Source organism: Hyla sarda, chromosome 5 (genome assembly GCF_029499605.1).
Source record: "Hyla sarda isolate aHylSar1 chromosome 5, aHylSar1.hap1, whole genome shotgun sequence".
Taxonomy (NCBI): domain Eukaryota; kingdom Metazoa; phylum Chordata; class Amphibia; order Anura; family Hylidae; genus Hyla; species Hyla sarda.
In genome coordinates this window covers 267,488,173-267,510,721 of record NC_079193.1, presented here as the reverse complement: position 1 = coordinate 267,510,721, position 22,549 = coordinate 267,488,173, and the positions used below count along the sequence as shown (strand labels likewise).

Below are 22,549 nucleotides of genomic sequence, written 5' to 3'. Positions count from 1 at the left end.
TCAAGATTTACTAAAGTTGTGCATGTCCTTTGGTAAATTTTGTGCAAATATAGAAAGGCCCCCCTCGCTCTACCGTGCACTCCTTCTCTAACGCACACTTCACAGAGCTGGGGCATTTTCCCACGGTACACTGCTCAATAGCTAGAAGTGCCGGAGCAGCAGTGTGCGCCGAACAAAACTCTGCACAATAGTAAAATCATAAATCTTTATAAAGTAGGGGGAGATTCTCAAAGAATTTTTGTAGTTTTACTGTTTTGGTTTTCTTCTCATTTTAGATACGTGAATGCGGAGGTCTACGTCAGATTTGGCAGATTGCGATGATGAACAGTTTTTTTTTTTAAATGTCAATAAAAGGGTTAACGAGGGCTGTGGGGGAGTGTCTTGTAGACAGAATCCATTACTAAGCCAGGACTCTGCCCATGATGGGAGTTATAGTCCAGGGACTGAGGTGCAGATCGCACCGGGTCATTCTCCAGAGACCCGCTGCGATCTGCATTTAGTAACTGTAAAAGCCGGCGGCACGTGCGGCTACACTGTGCTGCCAGCCGGCTTCTGTATACACTGCTCATAATTCATAATCCCCGCCGCCGGGAGACTGGTGAATAGCCCGGGGAGGGGGGGGATTATGAAATGTGACAGCGTATACAAGAGCCGGTGGGCAGCGCAGTGTAGCCGCATGTGCCGCTGGCTTTTACAGTTACTAAATGCAGATCGCAGCGGGTCTCTGGAGAATGACCCGGGACTATAACTCCCATTATGGGCAGAGTCTTTCCATGATGGGAGTAGTAGTCCTAACTGTCCCAAAATAGTTAATATATTATGTTTCCAAAATACAAAGGGGAACACATTCTCAGGTGCTTTAGAACACTTTGGTACGTGTCCTCTGAGGTGGTGTATATCTGCGCAAGAAAAGTGCATTTGCGCATTTTTTTTGCGTTTAAAAAAAAACATGCAGTTAGTTAATTCAATTCTACTGCAGAAAGTTCTCTATGGTAAACTTAACTGTAGACATGGCTATGAAGAATTCTATCAGATTTTGCGCAAAAAAAAAAAAAAAAAAGCTCTATATACAATGATAAATTTCCCCCCAAAAGAATACAGATAAGAGTGTGATCACCCATGTAACATACTAGATTTATAGGAGAAAATGAATACAGATACAAAGAACTGATGTTGTATGCCAAGTAGCATAATACCATTCCAGTTTACTTAGATTTAATAAAAAAATGGAACAACATAACCTTTTTTGGGCGTACACAATACGCTGTAATGAAAAAAGTAAAAAGGTGAAAAAACATAGTGTGAACCCAGGCTAATAGGTCAGTTTAAGACACCATGAACAGCAAAGAAATGACACCTGACCATGTCCAAATGTGAACAATCATGCTTTGTTTTCTCATTTTAACATCTCCTCACTAATAATTGGTTTTTGTTTCATTTCACAATTTATGACAAAATGAAATGTGTTAATACAAAATACAAGTCCTCGTAAGGGAAAAATAAAATTGTAAGGAGAAATGAAAATGCTAGTTAACCCCTTATGGACGGAGGGGGGGTTAAACAACCTTTATTTGCACGTAGTGTTTCTGCAGGACACTACACGTGAGTGTGAACACAGATCACCCTCCTCCCGGTCTTAGTACTAGGACGTGGATGAGGTAAGCGGGAAGAGGAGGTAACTGATAAAGGCGCCAAAACTCAAGAGCGGGAGATCCCTGTCGGCGGCGGCTCCTCTCACCCTCTGTACACCATGCCAGCTGCAGAAGAGGTGCCCAGCGTCCAGGTAGGTGACAGGACTGCACCGGTGGGTAAAGCGCTGCCGGGCACACAGCTCACTGCCTTCTCCTTCCTAGAACGGACATGGCGGACAGCGGGACCCCCCGCACGACGAGCTGCAGTACCTGGAGCAGATTCGCCACATAATACAGCGCGGTCACCGCAAGGAGGACCGGACCGGTACCGGAACCATCTCGGTGTTCGGTATGCAGGCGCGGTACAGCCTGCGAGGTGAGTGTATAGCTTGGTTCACTGACTGGCTGTGGGAGCTGCTGATAATCAGGACTAGACATAATGGCTAAGACACTGTGGTGTATGTATGGGCTGTCTCCAGATGTTAGTCCAGTGTGCGTGACCTGTTGCCATGGGCGGGGCTGACAGGTGGTGGTGACCTGTTGCCATGGGCGGGGCTGACAGGTGGTGGTGACCTGTTGCCATGGGCGGGGCTGACAGGTGGTGGTGACCTGTTGCCATGGGCGGGGCTGACAGGTGGTGGTGGAGGGGGGGACCTGTTGCCATGGACGGGGGCTGACAGGCGGTGGTGGAGGGGGGGGACCTGTTGCCATGGACGGGGGCTGACAGGCGGTGGTGGGGGGGGACCTGTTGCCATGGACGGGGGCTGACAGGCGGTGGTGGGGGGGGGACCTGTTGCCATGGACGGGGGGCTGACAGGCGGTGGTGGGGGGGGACCTGTTGCCATGGACGGGGGGCTGACAGGCGGTGGTGGGGGGGGACCTGTTGCCATGGACGGGGGGCTGACAGGCGGTGGTGGGGGGGGACCTGTTGCCATGGACGGGGGGCTGACAGGCGGTGGTGGGGGGGGACCTGTTGCCATGGACGGGGGGCTGACAGGCGGTGGTGGGGGGGGACCTGTTGCCATGGACGGGGGGCTGACAGGCGGTGGTGGGGGGGGGACCTGTTGCCATGGACGGGGGGCTGACAGGCGGTGGTGGTGGGGGGGGGCTGACAGGCGGTGGTGGGGGGGGGGGCTGACAGGCGGTGGTGGGGGGGGGGGCTGACAGGCGGTGGTGGGGGGGGGGGGCTGACAGGCGGTGGTGGGGGGGGGGGCTGACAGGCGGTGGTGGGGGGGGGGGCTGACAGGCGGTGGTGGGGGGGGGGGGCTGACAGGCGGTGGTGGGGGGGGGGGGCTGACAGGCGGTGGTGGGGGGGGGGGACCTGTTGCCATGGACGGGGGGCTGACAGGCGGTGGTGGTGGGGGGGGACCTGTTGCCATGGACGGGGGGCTGACAGGCGGTGGTGGTGGGGGGGGGCTGACAGGCGGTGGTGGGGGGGGGGGCTGACAGGCGGTGGTGGGGGGGGGGGCTGACAGGCGGTGGTGGGGGGGGGGCTGACAGGCGGTGGTGGGGGGGGGGGCTGACAGGCGGTGGTGGGGGGGGGGGGGCTGACAGGCGGTGGTGGGGGGGGGGGGCTGACAGGCGGTGGTGGGGGGGGGGGCTGACAGGCGGTGGTGGGGGGGGGGGCTGACAGGCGGTGGTGGGGGGGGGGGCTGACAGGCGGTGGTGGGGGGGGGGGCTGACAGGCGGTGGTGGGGGGGGGGCTGACAGGCGGTGGTGGTGGGGGGGGGGGGGCTGACAGGCGGTGGTGGGGGGGGGGGGGCTGACAGGCGGTGGTGGGGGGGGGGGGGGGGGCTGACAGGCGGTGGTGGGGGGGGGGGGGGGGCTGACAGGCGGTGGTGGGGGGGGGGGGGGGGCTGACAGGCGGTGGTGGGGGGGGGGGGCTGACAGGCGGTGGTGGGGGGGGGGGGCTGACAGGCGGTGGTGGGGGGGGGGCTGACAGGCGGTGGTGGGGGGGGGGGCTGACAGGCGGTGGTGGGGGGGGGGGGCTGACAGGCGGTGGTGGGGGGGGGGGGGCTGACAGGCGGTGGTGGGGGGGGGGCTGACAGGCGGTGGTGGGGGGGGGGGCTGACAGGCGGTGGGTGGGGGGGGGGGCTGACAGGCGGTGGTGGGGGGGGGGGGCTGACAGGCGGTGGTGGGGGGGGGGGGCTGACAGGCGGTGGGGGCTGACAGGCGGTGGTGGGGGGGGGGGACCTGTTGCCATGGACGGGGGCTGACAGGCGGTGGTGGTGGTGGTGGGGGGGACCTGTTGCCATGGGCGGGGGCTGACAGGCGGTGGTGGTGGTGGTGGGGGGGACCTGTTGCCATGGGCGGGGGCTGACAGGCGGGGGGGACCTGTTGCCATTGGCGGGGGCTGACAGGCGGTAAGGAGTAATAACACGTGATTGAAAGTCCAGGCTCGGCTTGACGTCTATTAGCGATCTGCTAATCACACATCATCACTCCTCAGTAGGCGTGATTACAGCCTGGACGCCATAACTAGTGCAGTTATATATAGAGTAAAACTTCGGTTCCCTTAAAGGAGTAGTCTAGTAACGACTACTCCGCTTCTGTTGGGCCCGGGCTGAAAAAAATAAACAAACTTTCACTCGCCTTCCTGCATTCCCCCGGAGCGCCGCTACAGCTGATCGTTCCTCCCGTCCCTGTCATCTGCCTATTTCCGTCTGCGCGGATCGTCACACGGCACTCAGCCCATAACCGGCCGAGGCAGGACATCGCTGCGGCTGGTGATAGGCTGAGCGCCTTATGACGGAAGTAGGCAGAAGACTGGACCAGAGGAACGATCACCTGTAGTGGCGCTTCGGGGGAATGCAGGAAGGTGAGTGAAAGTTTTGTTTTCCTTCTTTTTCAGCCTGGTCACAACAGAGAAGGAATAGTCTGCACTAGACTACTCTTTTTAGGGCCCATGCACAATTTAGAATAAAATCTATGCAGCAGACACTACCATAATAAAGTGGAACTATGCCTGTGTGTAAATGCTCTGTCCCCATTCACAGCAATGCAGTTCTGCACGGTATTCTGCATAAAGAATGAATAGGATTGACAGCACAGGCACGGTGGAATTCTTGTCTGTCATCTGGAGGCTGCACTTAGTGGGGCAAAAAAGTATTTAGTCAGCCACCAATAGTTAATCTCAATACTTTGTTATATACCCTTTGTTGGCAATGACAGAGGTCAAACGCAGGGCTGTGGAGTCAGTAGATAAATGTTCCGACTCCGCAGTTTTTTTTGTACTTCCGACTCCGACACCCCGACTTCTCTGTATTAATATGCAAATGTATTTTATACATTCCTTAAAGGAAAGAAAGGCAACATACCTGTCATTACCACAGGACTACTGGCTGGGAAGCCAACAGTCTACTGTATTGAACAGTTTGTGTGCTGATCTGCTGCTGAAGATAGGGCAGTGGGAGGATCCAGGAAGGGGCATTTATTATAAAACAGGATTTCCCTAGTAGAATCCCATAGTCATGTTTAAAGGGGTACTAGCCCCCCCCCCCCCCCCCCCCCTAGACATCTTTCACCTATCCAAAGGATAGGGGATAAGATGTCAGATCGCTGGGGACCCCCGGGATCGCCGCTTCGGCACCGCGCTATCATTACTGCACAGAGCGAGTTCGCTCTGTGCGTAATGACAGGAGATACAGGGGACGGAGCAGCGTAACTTCATGGCTCTGCCCCTCGTGACATCACAGCCCGCCCCCTTAATGCAAGTCTATGGCAGGGGGCGTGACGACCACCACGCCCCCTCCCATAGACTTGTATTGAGGGGGCAGGCCGTGATGTCACAAGGGGCGGAGTCGTGATGTATCTATGCTCCGGCCTCTGTATTGCCCGTCATTACGCGCAGAGCGAACTCGCTCTGTGCAGTAATGATAGCGTGGTGCTGCAGCGGGACCCCGGCGATCTGGCATCTTATCCCCTATCCTTTTATACATACCTCTGCATCAATGGCTGCTATGGGGTTAAAAGGAGAGAAAGTCATGGTCTGGCCTCCATCCTCCCCTGACCTCGATCCTATTGAGAACCTTTGGAGCATCCTCAAGCAAAAGATCTGAGGGTGGTAGGCAGTTTACACCCAAACAGCAGCTCTGGGAGGCTATTCTGATATCTTGCAAACAAATTCAAGTAGAAACTGTCCAAAAACTCACAAGTTCAATGGATACAAGACTTGAGTAGCTGCTTTCAAATAAGGGGTCCTATGTTAAATGTAACCTGTTTAAAATGTTGTTTAACCTCCTGAGCGGTAATCCCGAGCGTGACTCGGGGTTAATTTTCCCTGCCAGGATCGGTAACCCCGAGTCACGCTCGGGGTAGAATTGCAGAGTTCCCGGCCGGGCTGCACGATACATCGCAAAAGCAATGCGATATAGCGATGCGGCCCCCGGGAAAACATGCGATTATCTGCTCTGGTCGGCTCCCATTGCGGGGGCCAGCCAGAGCAGGTAAAGAAAAATACTAAAAGTCAGTGTTTTCCTACCAGGGGGCCTCCAGCTGTTGCAAAACTACAACTCTCAGCATGCCCGAACAGCCAAAGGCTGTCCGGGCATGCTGGGAGTAGTAGTTTCACAACAGCTGGAGGCACCCTGTTAGAAAAACACTGAGCTAAGTGTAAAAGGAAAAAGGAGTAAAATTTAAAAAAAAAAACTTTTGCTTACCTAATCCCAGTCCCTGCAGCTGTCGTTCCCCTCCGTGCACTCTGGTCCCTGCTCTCTTCACTATTCATCTTACAGGACCTTTCCCTTTTCAGCCAATCACAGGCCGCAGTGGTGTAAAGCCTGTGATTGGCTGAAGGGGAAAGGGCTTGTTCTGCAGCAAATACACTTGGTTTGAAATCTGCCCAGCAAACCTAGTGTATGCTCATGCAGGACAAGAAGGTGAGACGGGGGGGGGGGGGGTGACAAGGGAGAGGGGGAATGTGACGGGGAGATGTGAAATTCAGTGCAAAAAATTGTACCGCTTTTGGTACAAATTTCCAGACCGAATCATACCGCCAGGGAGGTTAAAAGTTTGATTGAAATAGCTTTTGATTTCAGTAAATATGCTGCAAACACAACAAATGACAATTTTCAGTTCTTACAATGGGGATCTACTGATATTGATTTTTTTTTTTTTAGAGCCGATAGCCGATAACTTATACTGATATTCTATGCATTTTCATTTTTGGGCATGGGCCCTGTACACTGAGAACAAGCATGGGCCCTGTACACTGAGGACAAGCATGGGCCCTGTACAAGATAGAGAGCAGGGCGGAGGGCGCACTGATCAGTGGCGCTACTGCGCTTGGACGTGAGGTCACGTCTAAGTGCAGCACCGCCACGCTGGAGTTCAAAGCGCCTCTCCCGGGCAGCCACTGCGGTTCTCTTACAGGGCTGCCGTGGCTGTGTGGGAGATGCAGCCAGCAGCACCGGGCCCGGTTGTTGCGGGCAAGACACATTATCGGCAAGGTTAGATACCGATACCGATAACTAACAAAATCGTGAATATCGGCTGATAATATCGGCCAATCCGATAATCGGTCGATCCCTACTTTACAACCTATAAAGTGTTTTGAAACTTACTGTGCATAATAATGTGGAGCAGTGCATTGTAAGTTGTATGTTTAACCCCTTAAGGACCCAGCCAATTTTCACTGTAGGACTCGACCATTTTTTGCACATCTGACCACTGTCTTTTTTTAAGCATTAATAACTCCTCGATGCTTTTTTACCTTTCATTCTGATTCAGAGATTGTTTTTTCGTGACATATTGTAGTGTCATATAACCCTAGCTGTTTCACATGAATAGAAGCAAATTGAAGGAGAGAATTCAAAATCTTTATTTTTTTTTTTACACTGGCATGTTCTTGTAGACCCAGTTTTTGAATTTTTACAAGGGGTAATCGGAGAAAAAGCTCCCCAAAATTTGTAACCCAATTTCTCTTGAGTAAGGAAATGCCTCATGTGTATGTCAAGTGTTCGGAGGGCGCAGTAGAGGGCTCAGAAGGGAAGGAGCGACAGTGGGATTTTGGAGAGTGAATTTTGTTGAAATGGTTTTTGGGGGGCATGTCGCATTTAGGAAGTCCCTATGGTGCTAGAACAGCAGAAAGCCCCCCATATGGCATACCATTTTGGAAACTACACCCCTCAAGGCACGTAACAAGGGGTCCAGTGAGACTTAAACCCCCTCAGGTGTTTGACGACTTTACGTTAAAGTCGGATGTGTAAATGCGAAGATAAATAATTTTTTTTGCCGTTTTTTCCCAAATTTACCATTTTTACAAAAGGTAATGGGAGAAAATGCCCACCAAAATTTGTAACCCCATCTCTTCTGAGCATGGAAATACCCCATGTTAGGAAGTAAAATGCTCTGCGGGAGAACTACAATGCTCAGAAGAGGAGTCACATTTGGCTTTTGGAAGTCAAATTTTGCTGAAATGGTTTTTGGTGGGCTTGTAGGAAGCCCCTATGGTGCCAGCACAGCAAAAAAAAAAACAAAAAAAAAAAAACACACACATGGCATACTATTTTGGAAACTACACCCCCTCAAGGCACATAACAAGGGATATAGTGAGCCTTAACACGTCACAGGTGTTTCACGACTTTTTGTTAAAGTTGGATGTGTAAATGAAGAAAAATAAATTAAATGCAGTTTTTTCCCCCCAAATTTTTACATTTTTATAAGGGGTAATAGGAGAAAATTACCCCCAAAATTTGTAACCCCATTTCTTCTGAGTATGAGAATACCCCAGGTGTGGACGTCAAGTGCTCTGCTGGCGAACTACAATGCTCAGAAGAGGAGTGCCATTGAGCTTTTGGATAGTGAATTTGTTTGGAATGGAAGTCAGGGGCCATGTGCGTTTACAAAGCCCCCCCCCCCCCCAAAAAAAATGGGGTCACATGTGGGAGTTGTCCATTGTTATGGCACTATGGGGGCTTTGTAAACACACGTGGCCTTCAATTCCGGACAAATTTTCTCTTCTGAGCATTGTAGTGCGCCAGCAGAGCACTTTACATCCACAGGCGAGACAGCTGTTTGGGCATGCTGGGATTTGCAGTTTTGCAACATCTGGAGAGCTACAGTTTAGAGACCACTGCACAGTGATCTCCAGACTTTGGCCCTCTGGATGTTGCAAAGCTACAAATCCCAGCATGCGCAGACAGCAAACAGCTGTGTGGGCATGCTAGGAGTTGTAGTTTTGCAAGATCTGGAGGGCTACAGTTTGGAGACCACTGTATAGTGGTCTCAAACTGTAGCCCTCCAGATGTTGCTAGGCAACTCACCGGCTTCCGTAGAATCCAGGGAGCTGCATCGCCGTCCTCTTCTACTGACGTTGATCTCAGTCACCGATCGTCACTCCACTGCCACGGATGTGTAAGTGGACATCGGTGCTGGTCCCTGTCGGTTTCCCCGTCCTGCACTGCCTATTGTGGGTGGGCAGAATGGGGAAACCGAAAGTTAACCCCCCGCGCCCGTCTATACGACCAATAGCAGGCATAGGAGGGGTGGCACCACGGCCACCTCACTCCTATCCCTTCAGGGGGACCAGGGGTGTCTTGGAAAACCCCTGATCCCCTTTATTTTCCGGGTCACCGTATGACCCGGAATTGCGCAAATCGCAGGTGTGAATTCACCTGCGATTTGCCGCAATCGCCGACATAGGTTTGGGGGGGGGGGGATTGGGGGGGTACTTGGTCTGATGACCCCCCCTGGGCATTTGCACGGGATGCCTGCTGAATGATTTCAGCAGGCATCCCGGTCCGATCCCCGCGCGGCGGGGACCAGAATTGCCCATGACATACATGTACGTCATGGGTCCTTAAGACCCAGGGTGTCATGACGTAACATTATGTGATGGGTCCTTAAGGGGTTAAATAAAATACTGTTATCAGGAGGTTTGCTCAATAAAATTTGAAATGTACTCTTAATAGTTGATAACATGAGAATTTTGCTGACTGTTTACATTAATTTAGGTAAATGAGAAAAATATAATTTGCATAATTTGGAACAGTGTGTATACAGTACAGACCAAAAGTTTGGAAACACCTTCTCATTCAGAGTTTTCTTTATTTTCATGACTATGAAAATTGTAGATTCACACTGAAGGCATCAACACTATGAATTAACACATGTGGGATTATATACATAACAAAAAAGTGTGAAAATATGTCATATTCTAGGTTCTTCAAAGTAGCCACCTTTTGCTTTGATTACTGCTCTTATTGAGATTCAAGAGGTAGTCACCTGAAATGGTTTTCACTTCACAGGTAGGTGTGCTGGTGTGGAGGAGGAGGTGTGATGGTGTGGGGGTGCTTTGCTGGTGACACTATCTTGCAGTGGCATGCATGCTATTGCATCTGGTTTGTGTTGGACCATCATTTATTTTTCAACAGGACAATGACCCCAAACACACCTCCAGGCTGTGTAAGGGCTATTTGACCAAGAAGGAGAGTGATGGGGTGCTGCGCCAGATGACCTGGCCTCCACAGTCACCGGACCTGAAACCAATCGAGATGGTTTGGGGTGAGCTGGACCGCAGAGTGAAGGCACAAAGGGCCAACAAGTGCTAAGCATCTCTGGGAACTCCTTCAAGACTGTTGGAAGACCACTTCAGGTGACTACCTCTTGAAGCTCAACAAGAGAATGCCAAGAGTGTGCAAAGCAGTAATCAAAGCAAAAGGTGTCTAGAACCTAGAATATGACATATTTTCACACTTTTTTATTATAATATAATTCCACATGTGTTAATTCATAGTGTTGATGCCTTCAGTGTGGATCTACAATTTTCGGAATCGTGAAAATAAAGAAAACTCTGAATGAGGTGTGTCCAAACTTTTGGTCTGTACTGTATATAGTCCTCTGTAAGTGTAAAAATGTAAGGCTATTGGCTATTAGAAGATGAGGAGGAAAAAACAAAATAAGTGCACAAATAAAAAAAATTCCTGCGTCCTTAAGAGGTTAACTGATTATTTATAAATATATTTAAAAAATTGTCTTCCAGCCTCATTTGAAATTTCAATTCATGGACTTTTGTTGCTTTCAAGAGGGTCATAATTAATAGATATTTGGGCTGTCACCCACTGCCATTAGTGTAAATATTCATTGTTCCTGGTGATGTTTTTTCCTTTTTTAGATCAGTTCCCTCTGCTGACAACAAAGCGCGTGTTCTGGAAAGGAGTGCTGGAAGAGCTATTGTGGTTTATTAAGGTAATTTTTTTTTTTTTTTGCAGGTAACAGGGTGTTTGGTGACATGTAACAGACTTATCAAAGACTTACCCTACTGAAGTGATGTTACTAAAGTCTTGACTGCTAATAGGTGCTTGCCATGTTGGTGGTTATAGTTCGCTACAACATGGCGCTACTGTAACTCCTAACTCCAAGCACAGTGCTAGTCTTCCCCTTTTTAAATGTAAGTTAGGCTGGGTTCACTCTCTAAATTTCTCTGCATTCAGTGTGTATACCTATATTGCTGTATAACAAGAGATCGTGTGGTGGAAGAAAGCTCTGCACAAGGTTCCATCTGATTTGGTACTTTTAGGTCCAACAGGAAGATTTGTATCTTGAAATGTGTCTTAATCCAGTGTTTCCCAACCAGTGTGCCTCCAGCTGTTGCAAAACTACATCTCCCAGCATGCCCGGACAGCCTTCGGCTGTCCGGGCATGCTGGGAGATGTAGTTTTGCAACAGCTGGAGGCACCCTGGTTGGGAAACACTGTCTTAATCAATAAAGGATCGCTTGTTGTTCGGCCATGTGCAGAGGGAGCAGCAGCTATTCTATATCCCAGAAGTGTTTTCCAAACAGTGTGTCTCCAGTTGTTGCAAGACTACAACTCCTAGCACGCTCGGACAGCCTTTGGCTTAGGTTTCCTTCAATGGCAAAAACTACAAAAATGGTTGAAATAGTTTTAAACTATGTTTGTAAATGGACAGAAAGTAGTCACTAGGCACACTGTGCTATAAGACATACCTTTTTTGCCGGTATGGTCATGTACACCTCAAATGTAGAGGTCTCTGAAATGGTTAAAGTTTAATGCGGCACACTAGAGCATTAATTTTCTGGTATTATTACATTTCCACTGTGTCTGCGTAAATGTCAAAGACCATCAGCCGGATTGTTAATATTTAATGAGGCTTACTGTTGTGTCCAATTGGGAGCTGTGATTTATTAATAGGATAGTGCAATGTGTCATAATGGGCAGTAGATGTCGCTGTTGCACGTGATTTGGAAGATTTTATTATCCTAAGTATTCCTAGTTGTCAAACACAATATGCATTAACCAATCTACTGAAAATAAATTACAATCCTATTGGGCTTTAAGGGTTAATTCACATGATGGCGTTAAAGTAAAGGGTTGTCCAGGACTTTTCAATGAACTTGCATTGACATTTGTGGGTGAATGATTAATTTTATTAATTTTTTAACACCTTTAATTACATGGTGGCAATGTGTCTGTGTGCCAGATTTATTAAATGGTAACTTGGCATGTGATCAATATGGTGCTAGTACTATTTATTTATTTTTGAAATTACACCAAAGAGCACCACTTTATATTCCTCCTCTGCAACTTTTTATTTATTTTTTTTGCAACTTTTGAACCAGTTGCGACAACTTGTGTACATTTCTAATAATGCTGTCCACAGCTATTTTTGCAAGCCAGGTCTGGGCTAGTGTAGATTTGAGACAAATTTAGGGCTTTGCAACTCTTTTTCACCAAAAGTCGGATGTGAAAAATGCATGACCCCTGCATTTATTTTGACATACCTACACACTCATCAGAAAAAAATTGTAATGCAATGATAAATTGCCCCCCTATTTTTACGGTGTTTCTTGTGTTCTTAGACTTGGTCACATGACTGCTGTGACTTCTTTATCTTTGATAATGTGATGTGGGCTTTGGCTTCCTGTTCCTTCCAGTCATCAGGTGTGTGGGGGGGGGACAGGCATCCCTCCCATGGACTGGATGGAATTCCACATGGTTTTTAGCCCTGCCCTTGAATGCAGGCTAACATAGGAGTCCAGTGAAATCTGCAGTGAGGCTAGGTTTCCACACAGGTTTTTTGTGGGGTTTCTTTAAAATACTGCCACTGCAGTTTTTGAGCCAAAGTCATTAGTGAATCCAGCAGGAAGTAGTAGTAGTATAAGTCCTTCTTTTTATATTTCCCTTTACTTTTGAAAACACATATGGCTTTGGCTCAAACTGTAGTGGCAGATATCCAAAATGACAGAAAAAAACCCTGTGTGGAAACCTAGCCTAAGGGCAGCATTATGTGGAGGAGACCAGGGTCTGATCACTACCCTGTGGATCGCATGCTGGCTCGGTGCTGATTACTGTAGACTTGTAGTTCTCGATCAAATCCCACCAAGGAAAACCTCTGTATGTTTCCCCCTGTTTTTAAAGGGGTTTATCCCACACACCATAACATAGTGATGGGTCATTTTGGAGTTTAGATTGTGATCCTTATTGTGGACAGGGACCTATTTGAGTGATGACTGGCTGTATTTAACACAACAGAATAAGTTGGAGCTATATAAATAAACATAGTAACATAGTTAAGAAGGTTGAAAAAACATCAGAGTCCATCAAGTTCAGCCTATATCCCTAATGAGTCCCTACTGAGTTGATCCAGAGGAAGGCAAAACACCCTCATACTAGAGGTAAAAATTCCTTCCCGACCCCAAATATGGCATCAGAATAAATCCCTGGATCAACATTGTCTCTATAAATCTAGTATACATAACCAGCGATGTTGTTGTTCTCCAAAAATGCATCCAGCCCCTTCTTGAACAAACTTTTTTTTTTTTTTTTTTTTTTTAATACAGAGTTCACCATGACCACCTCCTCAGGCAGGGAATTCCACAGTCTCACTGCTCTTACAGTAAAGAATCCCCGTCTGTGCTGGTGTAGAAACCTTCTTTCCTCTAGACGTAGAGGATGCCCCCTTGTTATAGATACATTCCTGGGTATAAATAGATAACGGGAGAGATCCCTGATATATTTATACATAGTTAAGTCTCCCCTAAGCCTTCTTTTTTTCTAAACTAAATAACCCTAATACTGATAATCTTTCTGGGTACTGTAGTCCTCCCATTCCCCGTATTACCCTGGTTGCCAGTCTTTGAACCCTCTCCAGCTCCACTATATCTTTCTTGTACACTGGTGCCCAGTACTGCACACAGTATTCTATGTGTGGTCTGACTAGTGATTTGTACAGCGGTAGAATTATTTCCTTGTTTTGGGCATCTATGCCCCGATTGCACCCCATGATTTTATTTGCCTTGGCAGCAGCTGCCTGACACTGGTCACTACAGCTAAATTTACTGTTAACTAAGACTCCCAAGTCCTTTTCCACATCAGTCGTCCCAAGTGTGCTCCCATTTAATACATAATCCCAGCCCGGATTTTTCCTCCCCATGTGCAGTACCTTACATTTATCAGTGTTGAACCTCATCTTCAACTTCCCAGCCCAAGCCTCCAACCTATCCAGATCCATGTGCAACAGTGCACTGTCCTCTATTGTGTTTACCACTTTACAGTTTAATATCATTGGCAAAGTACCATTAATAACCACCCTCTGTTTCCTATCACTGAGCCAGTTACTTACCCACTTACACACATTCTCCCCCAGCCCAATCCTTCTCATTTTATGTACCAATCTTTTATGTGACACTGTATCAAATGCTTTGGGAAAAATCCATATATACGACATCCAGTCCAGTCTGGAGGTCACCTCCTCATAAAAGCTGATCAGGTTAGTTTGACAGGACTGATCCCTCATAAAGCCATGCTGATATGGAGTCATACATTTATTTTTATCAAGATATTCCAAAATAGCATCTTATAGAAAACCCTCAAACAATTAACATACAACGGAGGTTAAACTAACAGGTCTATAATTCCCGGGGTCACCTTTTTGACCCCTTTTTAAATATTGGCACCACATTTGCCATGCGCTAGTCCTGTTGCTATAGAGTCCCTGAATATTATAAAGAGGGCTCTGTCTATTACTTTACTTAATTTCTTTAGAACAAGGAAATATAATTTTTGTATTGTAAAGATCTATAATCGTAGGGCACAGCTTCCCCTGTCTGTAAAATGGAGAGGGGCTACTTCCGCTTTCTGCTTGTAGGTACTGCATATCATTATTCTATCTTCAAAACTTGAGACAGATTTCTGGGTTATTTAAGCCTTGCCCTAGGACCACTGAAATTCCACCCAACCTTTAGTCTAGGACTAAAATACCTAGCATGAACATGGTTGATGTTGCAGTCCTACAACAGCTAAAAGATATTATAAAAAAACTTTTTTACTAAAAGTAATTGGCTTCAGTGGTCTCAATTTTGCCCCCACAAATTTCTTTTTCATTCTAGATTTGAGTGATTTCATTACAAAGTACAATTGGTGGTACAAAAAAAAGCTCTTGTATGGGTCTGTAAGTTGAAAATTGTAAGTGTTATGGCTATTAGAATTTAAATGGGCACGCTCATTAAAACTAATTTTTACTATTGCACTCCTTATGGTAAATGAAAAATATTTCTAATATACTTTGTTTAAAAAAAAAAAAGTTTTCTATGTTTTATTTGTGCTTAAAGCTCAAGAGCACATTTTCCCCTAACTCATACAGAGACTTTGGACCAAAGTCCAAACACAGGAAGTGCCGCCTGGAGTGTTTAGGGGGGTCCAACCAACAGCATATATATGGCAGTTATGTGCGAGAGGAGCGATGATTGGATGAGGCTGGACACCCCCCCGCCCCCCCTCAGCGCTCCAGGCGGCACTTCCGGTGTTTGGACATTGGTCCAAAGTCTGTGTATGAATTTGGGGGAAAATGTGCTCTTGAGATTTTTAAGCACAAATAAAACATGGAAAACTTCTTTTTTTTTTTTTTAAACAAAGTATATTAGAAATATTTTTCATTGACCATAAGGAGTGCAATAGCAAAAATTTGTTTTAACCCCTTAAGGACGTAGGAGTACGTCCTAAGTCCGGTCCCTGTCTATAACGTGGGGTCCCGGCGGGACCCCGCGTCATAGCGGGATGGTCCCGGCGCCCATTCACAGCTGGGACCCGCGGCTAATAGGGGGCGGCCGCGATCCTTCGGCCACGCGCTATTAACCCTTCCGATGCGGTGCTCAAAGCTGAGCGCCGCATCGAAAGTGAAACTAAATGCTTCCCGGCTGCTCAGTCGGGCTGATCGGGGTCATCGCGATAAAATCGCGAGGCCCCGATCAGCTACCCGGAGTGAAGAAGGTCTCTTGCCTTCTCCGGCGGCGTCCGGGCTCCGATTGATTACTCCCAGCCTGAGTTACAGACTGGAGCAATCAATCATCGATTTCACTGATTGTTGCCATGCAATGGCAAGGCAGCAGTCTGTGAATGAAATTAGCCATTGCAAGCTGATGGGTCTCTATGTCACCTATTAGCTTGCAAATAAAAAAAAAAAAAGTTAACCCTTTCAGGTATTCCCTTCTGAATTAAAAGTTTGAATCACCCGGCATTTCCTAGTAACAAAATAAAACAGTGTAAATAAAAATACACACATGTGGTATCACCGCGTGCGGAAATGTCCGAATTATAAAAATATACCGCTTTTTACACTGCACGTTAAATGGAGTATGCGCAAAAAAATTCCAAAATAGCGCATTTTTGATGACTTTTTATACCACAAAAAAGTGATCAAAAAGTCTGATCAGAACAAAAATGGTACCGCTAAAAACTTCAGATCACGGCGCAAAAAATGAGCCCTCATACCGCCCCATACGCAGAAAAATAAAGTTATAGGACTCATAAAATGACAATTTTAAACGTATACATTTTCCTGCATGTAGTTATGATTTTTTTCTGAAGTAATGCAGACTCAAACCTATATTAGTAGGGTATCATTTTAACCGTATGGACCTACAGAATAAAGATAAGGTGTCACTTTTATCGAAAAATGTACTGCGTAGAAACGGAAATTTACAAAATGGCATTTTTTCTTCAAGTTTGTCGCACAATGAATTTTCTTTCCGTTTTGCCGTGGATTTTTTGGTAAAATGACTAATGTCACTGTAAATTAGAATTGGTGGCGCAAAAAACAAGCCATAGTACAGATTTTTAAGGTGTAAAATTGAAAGGGTTATGATTTTTTAAAGGCAAGGAGGAAAAACGAAAATGCAAAATTGTGAAATCGCTCAGTCCTTGAGGGGTTAATCAGTGACCCTTTAAGTAGGAAAAAACTGCAAAAATAAAAAATCCCTGTGCCCTTAAGTGTTTAAAAAAAAAAAAGGTAACAGTGTTAGTCACTAAGCCATCATACTGCCCTACAGACAGGCACTTTTAGGCTAGGTTTTTTTTTGTGAAATAAAAGAAAAAAACAAAACGCTGCGGCCAGATGTTAGTTGCAATCCAATAGGGAACTGCAAAATGCCATATATACTTGGCGTTTTTCAGTTTGGTGTGTTTTTTTTTTTTTTTTTTTTTTTTTTGTTATCCTTTTGAAGCTATTTTTGGCTCCTTGGTAGTTTTTTTTTTTAAAAAACACCCTCTTGTTGAGACTTTTGCGTTTTTTTTTTTTTTCCAGGAAAATCATGGTGTTTTCCTCCCATATAAGTCTATGGGAGTGGAAAAACGCCATGCGGGTTTTAACTGTCGTTTTTGCTGGCGGCTTTTATTCTGTTTTTGGACTTTAGCAATCCAAAAAAGGGATGGAGATACATTTTTTTTTTTTTTTTTTTTTAACAATTTCGTAGGGTACCATTTTAAAAATAAATAAAAAATAAAATAAAAAAGTAGACACAGTAGAGATGGGGGGAAAAAAAATTGTATTTAACGAAATTTATATTTTTATAACCATTTATTTTATTCATTTTTAAACAGGGATCAATTTTATGTGGGTGGGCAGGGAACTAAACATGTAGCAGACAATAATAAAAATGTAGAAAGGGGCCATTTAAATGTAAAAATATATATATATATATATATATATATATATATATATATATATATATATATATATATAATTTATTTATTTTTCAAATTAATTTTGTTAAAATTTCAAAGACGCAGAGAAAATCGGGCAGTTATGGCATTTTGTGTTTTTAAATAAAAAAAAAAAAATGCTTAGTGGAAACCTATCCTTAGAGGGAGTCCTGTATTTCCCTACCTAGGGGTAGAGTAGGCAGAGCTACAGTCAGAATGTGGAGGAGGCAGCTTGAAAATCTCACTTTGACACAGAGAACCATTCAAGGTGTTTGGATGCTCAATTCTATCCAGTATTCTATTACATGTGTACTGGTTGAATTGTAAAAATAAACGCAATTGGTCAACAGGAATGCTTGGGGTTTTCACAATTTCCTAATGGATTTTTATTTTGTTAATGTTAAGGGTTCTACAAATGCAAAAGAGCTTTCTGCGAAGGGTGTAAAAATTTGGGATGCGAATGGTTCCAGGGAATTTTTGGATAAGCAAGGATTTGTAACCCGAGAAGAAGGAGACCTTGGACCTGTATATGGATTTCAGTGGAGGCACTTTGGTGCTGAATACAAAGACATCCACACAGGTAATTGTAACAAAGACTGATGGATTTCTCTGTCACGTGGTTACAGTAGGTTTGACCTTTAGTAACAAATGTCATCCTATCTGCAGATTACACAGGGAAAGGCGTGGACCAGCTTCAGAAAGTGATTGATACCATCAAGAATAATCCTGATGATAGGCGGATCATCATGTGTAGCTGGAACCCTAAAGGTACACACTGGTTTGCATTGGCCATTACAGAGTTCAGCAGATGTTTGTGCTCAGCGCCTGCTATGTGACTGTTCCTTTGCAGATATTTGACATGTTTGGCCTTACTGTTAAAGCTAGAATACCTACATACAAGATTATTATGTAATCGTATTCTTGCTAGTGGAACAGAGATCTCTTGTCATTCTGGAGTCTTTTTTAAGTTCGTATTCTCCTTTACACAGGTAATACAGGAAAGTCAAATTCTGAAACTAATGTACAATGTGCATTAGCCACATGTTCTATGTACCAAAGAATTTTTTTTTTTTTTAAGCTACAGCTTTGTAAAAGCCAGTTGACAGTGTTTTTTGGAATATGTAAGGACACTGGAGTGCCAAATGATAAACCCTTAAAAAATGGATGTGCTTTGATATTGCTTGTCATTACTGCTTAGTCCTCTTCAGTTGCTGTTCAACAGAGGTGGCATCAGTCTGAACCCTATAGTAACATGTTAGGAATTGGCATTTGTCTACTATACAGATATATCCTACACAAGCCCACTTTTGATTTTTTTTTTTTTATTGCTTTTTATTTTTCAGATATTCCAATGATGGCACTGCCACCTTGCCATGCCCTGTGCCAGTTCTATGTAATTAATAATGAGCTGTCATGCCAGCTGTACCAGCGATCTGGAGACATGGGCCTTGGAGTGCCATTCAATATTGCAAGTTATGCTCTATTAACATACATGATTGCCCATGTCACAGGATTAAAGGTATTAGGAGTCATTCTAACATCTACACTTTGACAGCTGTGTTTGACATATGTATCTTGCTTTCATAAAAGATGTCAAAATATGTCTATGTTGGAGGTTTAAACTTTACTTTTGCTTGACCTAGGGCTGGGTGATATACCGGTTCATTCCGAATACCGACATTTTTGTCCGGCACAATATGAATTTTAACCCATATCGCAATACCGGTTTGGCCCCTCCCCCTCGGGAATGAATAAATTATCATCCCAGCGCTGCGATGTTCCCACATCGGGGAACTAATCATATGTGACCTGCGAGCGCTGTCCTGGCCCCCATTAATTATCAGCCCATTAGGGTAAATACTCACATATCACCCGCAAGAGCTGCCCTCCTGGTCCTCCTGTTTGTTGCGGCCGCCGGTGCTGGAGCTCTATACTGTGCGGTATCCCTATGCCCGGGCTGCAAAAAATAAACAAAATAAACTTTAACTCTCCTCCCGTTGGTCCAGTACCGGCCTCACCTGCTTCCTGGGGACGGGAACGTCGGACAGCTGTCAGCCTATCACCGGCCGCAGCGATGTTCCGCCTCGGCCGGTGATTGGTTGAGCGCACTATCATGAAAGAAGCCGGCCGGCTGTCCGACGTTCCCATCTGGAACGTGCGTTAAAGTTTATTTTGTTCACCTTTTGCAGCCCGGGCATAGGGATACCGTACAGTATAGAGTGTCAGCGCCGGGGGCCGCAACAAACAGGAGGACCAGGAGGGCAGCGCTTGCGGATGATATGAGTATTAACTCCGATGGGGACAGTGCAGCGCTGGGCTGACAATTAATGGGGGGGAAGGGGGGGAATACCGTTATATACCGTGGAAGCACCAAAAGTTACAAAAATACCGTGATACACACATTTGGTCATACCGCCCAGCCCTAGCTTGACCTGCACTAGTCAGTAAAGGGCTACTGCAGCGCAATGCTATATTCCTCTCACAGCATAAGCATGGTGAGGGTAAACTTCTGCCTTGCACCCCTCTCTTACCAGGTGCTCTGCTTTCCCGATAGGACACCACTTCTAGTTCCCCAAGCCAATTCACACTGGGATCTTTATTTGGACTGGGAGTCACTTTTTTATGTAAATCTGACTCTAAACATCTTAGTTACACTGGCAAAGTTACTTCTGGTCCACGATATGTTTGCTGTGTTCTTCCGCAATGCATCAGGGACGGGAGCCAGCATCCTATTGTGAAAGATCAGAGTGTACGGTAAGATAAGGGGGGAGGGGCCAGCTGTTAAAGGCCAAAAAAAGCCTAACTGACCCATTACAAGCGGGTCACAGTGTGAAAGTAGCCTTATTTGTAATGCTTGCAGATCCTTTTATGTACAGCCAGGGATTGCATAAAAAACATGTATCACTTGTGTCCTGCTGACCTTGAGCATCTGCTTTTCATTTATCTTTTTGACTGCGGCTTTATATAATTTGTTATATATGCAGGTTTATAACTAGAAACTTCTTTCTCTCTCCTGTAATGCCTTACTGACACAGTCCTTTATTTTTTTTATTCAGCCTGGTGACTTCATCCATACTTTGGGGGATGCTCATGTGTACCTGAATCATGTTGAGCCATTGCAAGTTCAAGTAAGTAAATTTACAGATAAGGGAGTAGACAGTCTACTGGGTGATATGGATTCTTCACCTACTTGTTTTGGGAAAATTGGCTGTATCAGTGCTTAACACCAAATAAACTAGTTCACCAACACTGCTGAAGCAATCATGTAACGCACTATAATCACGCTCTGTAATGAGCGCAACTGTCCTGCCAGTGATGGTGCTCAGTCCCGGAAAACCAAGGGCAGACAGATATTGATTCTAGACAAGACGGCACTCACCATGCAGCAGGAATTCTTTCATCTTCAGTTGCGGTACATTACACACAGGCCAGGGAGTGATAGACAGCGGGGAGCCTGCTTTCTGTGTCACCCTGTGACGTCATGAATTATTATACTTACTTTGTATACCATTCATTAGCTAACATTTTTTACAGTGTATAAAATTTTGCGCAAACCTTTTTTTTTTTTTTGTTCCAGAATGCAAAAATAAACCTTGTTATCTACAACTCACCCCTAAATATCATCATCTTTTATATAGCATTTTTATTATAAATGTTTAACACTTTAAAATATATCAAAATAAATATAGAATTATATATTAATAAATATATATAATTTATATTTTTTGACATCTATAGGTCTGTCTATCACGGACTAGTACCACCCATATGACTGGAATGAGCAGAGATTTCCATTAATAAGTGACAACTCTTCCCACAAAACTATATCTATCTGCTCCGCTCCTCCTGTTATATAACATGATGCCCGCAGATTACCTTTCCAGTGTAACCGCTCCCCTTTTTAGTAAAGTTTTTTTGTTTTTTTTTTCTGGTAATCTTTTTACTTAATATGACACACTACTGCCTCTTTTGGAACAAAAGTTTACAAGGTTATCTCTTCATGTTTCAGCTTCAAAGAAAACCTAAGACATTCCCTAAACTTAAAATCCTACGAACAGTGGAAAACATCAATGACTTCAAAGCAGAAGATTTCCAGCTTGAAGGCTATGACCCGCATCCCACCATTAAAATGGAAATGGCCGTGTGATTTTTTTATTTTATTTTTTGCTTAACTTTAATGTTGTAAATTTTGTCTTTGTACTAAATATGTAAATTTTTTGCATCTATTCTTTTGCTGTTTCTGAAGCCAGTCTTTCATATTCACCCATTCATTTCAAAAACATGCTCGTATCATCATGCTCATATCATACCCAGTGCCTGGCATTGAGCAGCAGACAGCTGCCATTAATAGCTGGCATGAAATGTGTCCGACAGCATTTTGCAGTGTGCAGCACTTATCTTTACTTGTGCGGTCACTATATCTGCTTGCCACGATGTAATGGGAGCCGATCCATTGTTGTGGTAGCCCGAGGCCTGTACTGGGTTTTGTGGCTGCCATGACTGAACTATTGATACAGTGTAATTGATCTGTATGACCAAGTCCCCTAAGTGTAAGGGTTTAAAAAAAAAAAAACTTAATAATTCACATCACTACCTCTCCCCCTTACATATTATTATTTTTTTCATTTGACAAATGAGAAACAAAAAAAAATAATTAGCATCACCAATTGTACAAACTCCTAAAATGGTATTGGTGGGCGAAGGAGAGAATTCCTGAATACCCACAGGTAAAGTTGCTGATTTGGTTACAACATATTAGAAAAAAAAGTGATCAAGGTAGTGCCATCTGAATCAAAATGTTACCGATTTAAAATCTACAGATCACAGTGCAAAATATGAGCCCCATAAGTGGGAAAATAGTTATCTGGGTCAGAGTAGAGCAGTTCTCAAATTTTTTTTTTTTTTTTTTAAAGAAGCACTAAAGCTATATAAATGGAAGATCACTGTGATACTACTGTCTCAGTTTTGTATGGTTAAAAA

At 45.1% G+C, this 22,549-nt stretch overlaps 1 protein-coding gene across 3 annotated transcripts; it reads left to right on the top strand.

The window, feature by feature from the left end:
• Positions 1 to 1,263: 1,263 nt before the first annotated feature.
• On the top strand, positions 1,264 to 22,467 carry TYMS (thymidylate synthetase). 3 transcript variants are annotated; one of them, XR_008843685.1, is made up of 9 exons: positions 1,264 to 1,783; positions 1,854 to 2,007; positions 10,744 to 10,817; positions 17,975 to 18,149; positions 18,236 to 18,337; positions 18,913 to 19,088; positions 20,626 to 20,697; positions 21,308 to 21,454; positions 21,579 to 21,715. XR_008843685.1 is itself a non-coding variant. In XM_056518519.1 (8 exons), the coding sequence occupies exons 1-8, from the start codon at positions 1,751 to 1,753 to the stop codon at positions 21,714 to 21,716; spliced, it is 924 nt and encodes a 307-aa protein (XP_056374494.1). In that variant the 5' UTR covers positions 1,270 to 1,750; the 3' UTR covers positions 21,717 to 22,467. The 3 variants fall into 3 exon arrangements, 1 of the variants encoding a protein (XP_056374494.1); XR_008843686.1 differs by having other exon boundaries at positions 21,308 to 21,473; XM_056518519.1 differs by lacking the exon at positions 21,308 to 21,454 and having other exon boundaries at positions 1,270 to 1,783; positions 21,579 to 22,467.
• Positions 22,468 to 22,549: the final 82 nt, after the last annotated feature.

Bases quoted from the DNA above. Each gene is read 5' to 3' on its own strand.
- TYMS (XM_056518519.1), top strand. From the start codon at position 1,751: ATGCCAGCTGCAGAAGAGGTGCCCAGCGTCCAG. The intron at 18,338-18,912 runs GTACACACTGGT...TTTATTTTTCAG, and splicing joins GTGTAGCTGGAACCCTAAAG to ATATTCCAATGATGGCACTG. The intron at 20,698-21,578 runs GTAAGTAAATTT...TTCATGTTTCAG, and splicing joins TTGAGCCATTGCAAGTTCAA to CTTCAAAGAAAACCTAAGAC.